Here is a 9905-nt window from a genome sequence, read left to right as displayed (position 1 = left end):
TTTGTTTTGTTTGTATGCTATCTATGCAAGCAGGGTACTGTGCTGTGCTCCTCTATTCACTAGTTGACAGCACTTATACACTCACCACCTGTCTCCTTTCCTGTTGTCAGCCTCTTGTATGTCCCTGCTGACCTTGGCAAACAGAGCCTGTTCTTAGGTCCCTAGAATCCAAATGAGAATGCTATCACTTTAAAATCTAAGATGGTTGCCACTTGTAAAGATTCAAAATGGCCACCACTGGTAAATATTCAAAATGGCTGTGCCCTTGGTCATTTTACATATCCAAAATGGCTACTATATATAAACAATCATAATGACTGTACCCTCTGGACAGTGGAGAGGCAACAGCTCAGGTTGTCTTCCTCCTTGCTGTTTCCCTTCCTTGTCATAGACCACCAGCGCAGTCGTCCTTGCAGCCCTGGTGACCAGGGCTGATCATTAGGTCAATTCTCAGGTCCCAACACCACTTGGAAATATTCAGGCTGTTGGTCCCATCAGAGTAGCTGACAGTCTGCAGCTCTGACCGTCTCTGTACTCACTGTTTTCATTCAGGCTTTTCCCCTAGTTGGTGCCTAATCTACTTCTGTATAGTTCCTTTCAGAGCTCAGGGCTCCAGGATTATCTTTTGTATCTTGGTCAATTGTTTTTTCTTTTCTTTGTTGAAGAGGTTCTGTGTCACTTGTCTGCCTAGCCCTCCATATTATCGGAAGTCCTAGAATAGATCTCACCCTCATTTTTTGAAGGATAGTTTGCTGGACATAGTATTCTTGGTTGATAGTTACTTTCTTTCAGCATTTTGAACATACCATTCCATTGTCTTTGGCTGGGAGCTCTGGTGGCGTAGTGCCTAAGGCATTTGACTGCTAACTAGAGGGCTGGCAGCTCAAACCCACCAGCCACTCCTCAGAAGGAGGGTTGGTCAATCTACTTCCATAATGATACTGCCCAGAAAATCCAAGGAGGGGTCACTGTGAGTTGGATTCAACTCGGCAGTAGTGGGTTGCTTTGGCCACCGGTGTTTCTGAGAACAAAATTGGCTGTTAATCTTATTAGGAATCCTTGATATGTGACTGTTTGCTTCTTTCTCCCTTCTTCAGGATTCTCTCTTTATCTTTAATTTTTGAGAGCTTATATATGTTTTTTTTTTTGGGTTTATCTTACTTGGCATTCTTAGGCCATTGATTTGTAGATTCATGTCCTTAGTTAAATTGGGGGAAATTTCCTGTCATTATTTCTTCAGATATTCTTTCTGTCCCACTCTCTCTCATATTTCCTTCTGCAGTTCCCCATGATGCTTAAGTCTTTTATTTTTATTTTTATTGTGATTTGGGTGAAATTTTACAGAGCAAATACACTTTCCATACAGCAGATCACATACGCTTTGTCTCATGACATTGACCACAATTTAGCACAATGCAACATCTCCTCTCCCACTTCCTCCCGATAAATACCACTTCCCTGTGACCATCCCTCCATGCACTCCTACCCCCTGAGCTGTCTCCCTGTGCCTGAGCAGCCCTTCTTTCTCTCTTGCTTATTCTGTCCAAGGAGTGTACATGATGCTTAAGTCTTTTGTTGTTGTTCAATAATTCCATTAAACTATACTCAGCCTTTTTAACCTTCTGGTCTTGGTGCTCTTCAGAGTCTGTAATTTTAAATGTCTTTTTCTCTAATTTCCTGATTATTTGTTCTGTATGATTAAATCTGTTGGTGAGTCATTCTATTGTGTTTCTTATTTCACTGTTATCCCTTTTAGTTGCAAGCTCTCTCTCCTTTTTATTTTTTAGATTCTTAATTTGTTCTTATATTGTTTTCCTTATTTCTTTTAGGTCTTTGGCTATGTTTTCTTTTAATTATGTTTAATATTGTTGTGTTGTATTCTTCCCCCTTTCTTTTTTTCATTATCTGGCCATCCCTAAATCCACTTTCACTCCCTAAGTCATTGTGTTAGACTGCGTTCTCTAGAGAAACAAAACCAGTAAAGCTTATTGCTAAAAGGGCAAGGAGGCCACATCTTCCAACCTCCTCTAACCCTACAAGAGGAAGATGGAGTCACCATCAATAACCCAAGGGCTATTCCTATAAGGTCAGACATGCTGCCTCCCTCCAGCCCTTTCACCAACCATTCCTCCCAAAGCACCCACCACCTCTCTCCTGGGTTCGATAATTCACTGTAGTGGCCACACAGAACTCACAAATTACGGGATTTATTAGGGAAGCACACAGCTACAATTCAAGTTCAGGAAGAATGCTCAGTCTCTCTCCCAGTCCACCATCCCTCATCCAACAGTCTCTCACAGTCTCTCTCCCAGCAGTGCGTGTCCCCTGGTGTCTCATTCAGCAATGCGTGTCTCTTGCGTCTCTTTTCCAGCAGCGTGTGTCTCTTTCAGCAGCATGTCTTCCTCAGCCAGCAATCAGAGAGAGTTATGCCTCTAGGAGGACTCCTTTTGAGCCCAGCAGAGTGGTCAAACTAGCCAATCATAGCATCAGAACTCTAAGCACCTGAGAGAGAGTGGGAACCTCCCAGAACATTGTTTTGTGCCACTCCCAACAGAAATACTTCAGGTGGACAACTTTAGCAATCAGGAGCTCCTCAGTTGCTCATAGCAAATTCCACCTTGGAGTTTACAAAGACTTATGGGTAGAAAGGCCACACTAAGTAATTTACTACACCACACTTTTATAGAGAGAAAAAGGGAAATTTATCTTAGGAAAATGGCTCACACTTATAGAAGCTGGCAAGTCCAAAGTTCTTGGATCAAACGTCAAGCTGGAGGCTTTTCCTTACTCATGCAGCTGGAGGGGCTGAGGAGCTCAAGGTTGGCAGACAATATACTGGCTGTTGACCCTAACGAATGACGAATCCAAGATCTCCAGACTGAATAGTGGATTGTTTACTCACGGACAGTTGTAGGCAGCACAGCAGAATCCTGATGCACAGAAGAGTGTCTCTTCCCAGGATGTCCATATATATACTGGAAGCAGCCCACAGCCCTATGCAAACTCTCTTTCAACATATTGGCTGCACAAAACATATACATCTGATCCCATCATTGGAACAACCCACATCACAATTGCTTAAACCACACAGAATTGTGGTCCAACCAAGTCAACACACAACTCCAACTATCACAGTCATGTTCATCTGGATGAGTCATTGTTTTTCTATTTTTTGTATGACTTGTGATTTTTTGTTATTTTTGTAGGGGCACTGAAATTTTTGAGATGATAACTTTCTCACCTTTCCCCAGTATTTGCCATTTTTGCCTGCACTACTTTCTACAAGAAACTCTTAGTTGGTGTCATGGATTGAATTGTTTCCCCCAAAATATGTGTCAACTTCACTGGGCCATGATTCTGTGTTTGTCAATTATGTAATTATATAATTTGGCAGTTATATAATGATATAAGCATACCTAATAATGTGATCTGATGTGATCAACCCGTCAGTTCTAAGGGGATTGTTGTTATCGTTAAGTGCCATCAAGTCATCTCCAACTCATAGCGACCCTATACACAACAGAATGAAACACTGCCTGGTCCTGTTCCAGCCTCATGATCCTTGCTATATCTGAGGCCATCGTTGCAGCCACTGTGTTAATCCATCTTATTGAGGGCCTTCCCCTTTTTAGTTGACCCTCTACTTTACAAAGCATGATATCCTTCTCCAGGGAATGGTTCCTTCTGACAACATGACCAAAGTAGGTGAGACAAAGTCTGGCCATTCTTGCTTCCAAGGAGCATTCTGGCTGCACTTCTTCCAGGACAGATTTGTTAGTTCCTTTGGCAATCCATGGTACTTTCAGTATTCTTCACCAGAACCACAACTCAAAAGAATCAACTCTTCTTCGGTCTTCCTTATTCATTGTCTAGCTCTCACGCATATATGAGGCGATTGAAAATACCATTGCTTGGATTGTGCGCATCTTAGTCTTCGAGGGATGTCTTTGCTCTTCAGCTCTTGAAAGAGGTCTTTTGTAGCAGATTTGCCCAATGCAATATGTAGTCTGATGTCTTGACTTCTGCTTCCATTGGTGTTGATTGTAGAACCAAGTAATACGAAGTTTTTGGCAACTTCAGTCTTTTCTTCATTTATCATATGTTGCTTATTGGTTCAGTTGTGAGGATTTTTGTTTTCTTTATGTTAAGATGTAATCCATACTATAGACTGTCATCTTCAATCTTAATCAGTAAGTGCTTCAAGTTGTCCTCATTTTCAGCATGCAACGTGTTGTCTGCATATCGCAGGTTGTTAATGAGTCTTCCTCCAATCCTGATGCCACATTCTTCTTAATATAGTCAGCTTTCCTGATAATTTGCTCAGCATACAGATTGCATAAGTATGGTGAAAGGATACAACCCTTCCTGATTTTTAAACCATGCAATAGCCCCTTGTTCTGTTTGAATGACAGACTTCTGTCTGTGTACAGGTTCCTCATGAGTGTTCTGGAATTCTCATTCTTTTCAATGTTATCCATAATTTGTTATGATCCACACAATTGAATACTTTAGCATAGTCAATAAAACACAAGTAAACCTCTTTCTGGTATTCTTTGCTTTCAACCAAGATGCATTTTATATCAAGAATGGTATCCCTCGTTCCATGTCCTCTTCTGAATCTAGCTTGCATTTCTGGAAGTTCTCTGTCAATATACTGCTGCAACCATTTTTGAATTATCTTCAGCAATATTTTACGTGCATATAATATTAATGAAATTGTTCAATAATTTCCACATTCTGTGGGATCATCTTTCTTTGGAATGGGTACAAATATGGATCTCTTTCAGTCAGTTGTCCAGGTAGCTGCTTTTCAAATCTCTTGGCATAGCTGAGTAAGTGCCTCCAGTGGGGCATCCGTTTGTTGAAACATCTCAATGGGTATTCCGTCAATTCCTGGAGCCTTGTTTTTCACCAATTCCTTCCATGTAGCTTCAACTTCTTCCTTCAGTACCATTCATTCTTGATCATATGTCACCTCCTGAAGTGGATGAACACTGACCACTTCTTTTTGGTACAGTGACTTTGTGTATCCTTTCCATCTTCTTTTGATGTTTCCTGCATCATTCAACATTTTGCCCAAAGAATCTTTCAATGTTACAACTCAAGGCTTAAATTTTATCTTCAGTTCTTTCAGTATATGAGCAGTTCCACAATCATCCCCTGGCCTTCTTTTGGCTGAAGATACTGAGCTTCTCCATCACCTCTTGCCAAAGATGTAGTTGATCTAATTCCTGTTTACTCCATCTGGTGAAATCCACATGTATAGCTGCCATTTGTGTTGAATAAGTCATTGGTCTTTCAAAATTCTATCATGTGAGCTCCAGTGTCATTTCTATCAGCAAGGCCATATTTTCCAACTACTGGGGATTCTTCTTTGTTTCCAACTTTTGTATTCCAACACCAGTAAAAATCAACACATCTTGATTGTGTGTTTGGTCAATTTCAGACTGCACAAGTTGTTAAAAATCTTTAATTTCCTCATTGGCTTTTGTTGTTGGTGTATCAGTTTGAATAATTGTGGTATTAACTGGTCGTTCTTGGGGGTGTATGGATATTATCCTATCACTGACAGCATTGTACTTCAGGATAGATCTTGAAACATTCTTTGTGACAATGAATGCCATACCATTCCTCTTCAATTTGTCATTCCTAGTATAGTAGATCATATGGTTCTCTGATTCAGAATGGCCCAAACCAGTCCATTTCAGCTCTCTAGTGCCTAGGATATTAATCTTTATTGTTCCATTTCAGTTTTGACAACTTCCAATTTTCCTAGATTCATACTTTGTACATACCCTCATAAGGGGATTAGGGTGGGATAAAACATCCTTTAGGTCACAGCTCTGATCCGATGTTAGGGGATTTGCCCTATGGTATGGCCTGCATCACCTTTTATCTTACAAGACATAAAAGGAGAGGAAAGTGAGCAGAGAGGGAGGGCAGTGATCACCAAGAAATAAGAGCCTGGAGTGGAGTATGTTCTTTGGACCTGGGCTCCCTGTGCTGCTGAGAATCTCCTAGACACAGGAGAAGATCAATGCCAAGATACATGGAGATCCCCAAGAATCACTGGGCCTACAGATGTTGAATCGGGACAAAGACCTTCCTCCAAAGCTTAGAGAGAGAGAGAAAGCCTTCTTCTCCTATAGCCAGTGGTCTGAGCTCAGACTACTAGCCTTCTAACCTGAGAGAATCAATTTCTGTTTGTTAAAGCATCCATTTGTGGTATTTCTGCCATAGCAGCAGTAAATAACTAAGAGTGTCAGGCAGATTACTAAGATAGTTGGGCAAATAACTAAGATAGGGGGCAGCCTTTGGCCTTTGCTTAGGGTTTCTGCTACCACTCTGTGATGGCTCCTTCTCCCTTCCTGTCCATATCTTCTTTTTCAACTTTCTGTCTCTTCCAAGCACACCAGAGAACGTGTAGTCAGTCTGTCCACCAGTGGACCCTGATACTCAAGTGATATACCGTGTATTAATGAATCTGCACACCAGGGGGTACAGTCCTTGGCAACAATCAGAAGTGGGGGAAGACTGACCCTAATTGATCCTCCAGTGAGGTTCATCCTGTTTGTTTCAGAAGCTAGAGCTATGGGATGTGCACGGAGGTATGTAGAGTGCTGACTGTGGGAGTAGACTCCACTGCAGGGGCTTTCTGTAGCAATTCACAGCAGGCTTGCAGGTGATTGTTTCCAAGCAAAAGAAGGGCTGTTACACTCTGAATAGATCTACCTTGTTGCCATCAGAACATCCCCTGTGGGTGTAACCTCTACTAAAGATGTCTGCTTCTTAGTACACAACAGCCTCAGTCAGCAGCCCTTAGCACTGACCAAGGGGGAGCTACAGACAGACCTGAACTATCTCCTCAGGAGTTCTGTCCTGTTGGTTTCAGAGGCTTGAGCTATGGGGTGTGCAGGGTGGTTAGTAGAGTGTTTACTATGAGAGCAGACTCCACTGCACAGAACTTCTATAGCAGTTTGCACTAGGCTTGCAACAAGCAGTATTTGGGTAGGAGAGGTGCTGCCACACTTCAGATGACCCTCAGGGAGGGTCTACCTTGTTGATTTTAGTGCAGAAGTTTGGAGTCCTGTCACTTTATACAGGTAGAGGTTGTGGTGGTTAAGGAAGCAGGCTCTTTTCCTGTGGTCACTACCCTAGTTCACAGCAGCCAGGAGTCCATATGGCTGGAGAGAGGGTCAGGGACAATTGGAAAAGCGATTTTCCTACTGTGTGCAACTCATTGTTGATTTGTTGATTCTTGCCTATCTGTACTTCCCCACTGCTTTACTCTGCTCCCCAATTCAGAGTCCCTCAAAGCTGAGCACCATTTCCTTCTTGTATTTGTGGGGGAAGGTCAGAATGATGGTTTCGATATGCCTGCATCTTCCCAGAATTTTGTATTTTAATTTTAGTTCACATATCTTCCCCACAGAATATGAGCATCTTTAGAACAGAAATTATGTTTTTCTAACTTAAAATTGATGTTCAATTAATATTTGTTGAATTAATGAATGAACATGCAAATTAATTTTGTGAACAATATCCACATTTCAGTTTGCTATTTCATGTATTATAAAAAATAAAAGAAGTATATTCTTTTCATTCTTCTTTAATGGAGAGGTTTTGTTGTCTAAGGCCATTTCTAGAATGGTAAAAAATGTCATTGCTTTTATATTCCAACAGGAAATATGGGATGTATAAAATCAAAAAGGAAAGACAATCTGAATGACGATGGAGTAGATTTGAAGACTCAACCAGTACGTAATACTGACCGAACTATTTATGTGAGAGATCCAACGTCCAATAAACAGCAAAGGCCAGTAAGTAGATAGTCTCAGGAGAGAATACCAACAGCAGGATCAAAGTATGGCTGACATAATCTAAAAACCAATCTGTGATATGTGCATGCAAAAAATCACACTGATTATTTGGGCCTCAAGTAACTGAATATGCTTTGTAACTTAATCCATGGAAGAGTTTATAAATATTTTAGTGGTAACTAGGTCACTTATTGTATAATAGCAGGGCCTTTCATCACCTTCTAATGTGTTGAGAAAAGCATCTTTCCTATTGCTGGTGCTAAATACGTAACTCTTTATATATATATATGGAAAAAGAACTAGTATGATGTAAGAGAGGTAGCCAGATTAGCAAAGCAGTCTGGGAATAAAAGGAAATGCAGGATTCTGGTCTGAAGTTAAAATATGTGCTAATACACTTTGATGTATCATACTATTCCATCTTGTCATTTTCTCAATTAATTCTAAATGTAAAGATATTGAAGCTGTCATGATTTATTATAGTGAATGAAAACACTTCTCCTTGTTGTTGTTGTTATGTGCCGTTGAGTCAGACCCGACTCATAGCGACTCTCCTTGGGTTTCTGAGGCAATATCACTACGGAAGTAGATTGCGCCATCTTCCTTCTGAGGAGGACTGGTGATTTGAACCACTAGCCTTCTGGTTAGCAGTCAAGTGCCTTAAGCACCAGCTGCATCAGAAATTTAGTGATTTGGTACATTTGAGAAATGTTTGGCAAAGAAAGAACTCATATTACATTTAATAGGAAGGAGGAAAAAAGTTTTGGATAATTTAAAACTTAAATGTGCTTTATTTCAGAATTTTATATTATCTCCATACATTCTCGCTACTGTATTTTTATGGAAATTTCTATTTAATATAAATATAAAATAATTTGAAATATAAATATTAAAACATTTTCTATTTTTTGTGGAATTCCTTAACCTTTGAGATGCAAAATGTTTATTCTAGTTTAGCCCAAATGCCTTAAGCGTTTTCATAGTTTCTCTAGTTTGACATATCCCTAAATGACTTTCAGGCCTTCTGCTGCTCTGTTCCCTCCAAGTTTTCCCATTATACTGCAGATACAACCTATCCATCACATGTAAAAGTCACATGTCATTGATGAAGACTAAGTCAGAGTTGGCCTTATTAAAAAAAAAAGAAAAAAGAAAGAAATACGTTGTGCTAATAAGTTGTCATACATGATGTTTCTGGATAGATACATTAGCATTATGGTTTTATATATACAAAACATGGAAACTTACAGTTTCTTTTTTTAAGACCATGAACAAAAATGTCTTTTATTAAGAAAAGTAGAGAGTTACGCACCATTTTTCCTTTTTTTTTTATCCTGAGATCATATTCTAGTGAGTTGTTGTTGTTATGTGCCCTCGAGTCAGACCCGACTCATAGTGACCCCTCCTTGGGTTTCCTAGGCGGTATCACTACAGAAGTAGATTGCCCAACTTTCCTTCCAAGGAGTGGCTGGTGAGTTGAACTTCCAGCCTTCTGGTTAGCAGTCAGATGCCTTAGGCACTAGACCACCAGAGCTCCGATTCTAGTGAGAGTAAAGAAAATTAAAAAGTTAGAAAGTAGAAGTAGTAACAGTGTTTGAGATTGTTCAGTTCCCTTATATGTACCATAAGTGTGTTAGTTAATGCCTTCTGTGGCCACAGATGCCCTTGTGTGCTGATTCCTTTGGCCTTATCCCATGGCCATAGATAACACTCAGTCCAACCGGATCCATTGCCATAGATAACATTCTCAGAGCTGCCAGAGGTGTTGAAAATGCATGCCAGGGATTACAGAGACACTGAGGAGACACCAAGGTTGAATTAATGCAAATTCAGCAGCACTCTAGGAAAAGACATTTTAAAGAAAAAGAGTAATGGTTCATGAGTTCCGTATCTGTGTTGTTCTTATAAAAAGCATATTATAAATTAGACTTTTTGATATTTGAAGTTAAGTTTGCTGCTTTCAAAATAGGAGCTCTGGTAGCATAGTACTTAAGGCACTTGACTGCTAACCAGAAGGCTGGCGGTTCAAATCCACCAGCCACTCCTCGGAAGGAAGGTTGGGCAATCTACTTCCGTAGTGATACT

The 9905-nt window shown here is 40.3% G+C and overlaps 1 protein-coding gene across 1 annotated transcript in view; it reads left to right on the top strand.

Moving 5' to 3' along the window:
- The first annotated feature begins 7688 nt into the window (after window positions 1–7688).
- Window positions 7689–9905, top strand: part of LYN (LYN proto-oncogene, Src family tyrosine kinase) — a 109007-nt gene continuing 106790 nt past the window's right edge. Inside the window, exon 1 of the mRNA XM_042780769.1 lies at window positions 7689–7820. Coding sequence (XP_042636703.1) covers window positions 7689–7820 — 132 coding nt within the window. The remainder of the gene's footprint in view (window positions 7821–9905) is intronic.

The sequence above is a fragment of the Orycteropus afer genome, unplaced genomic scaffold (assembly GCF_000298275.1).
Source record: "Orycteropus afer afer isolate SDZICR_OR568_19922 unplaced genomic scaffold, OryAfe1.0 scaffold00060, whole genome shotgun sequence".
Classification (NCBI taxonomy): Eukaryota; Metazoa; Chordata; class Mammalia; order Tubulidentata; family Orycteropodidae; genus Orycteropus; species Orycteropus afer.
Note: the sequence above shows the minus strand (reverse complement) of the source record. Positions and strands in the feature narration are given on the sequence as shown.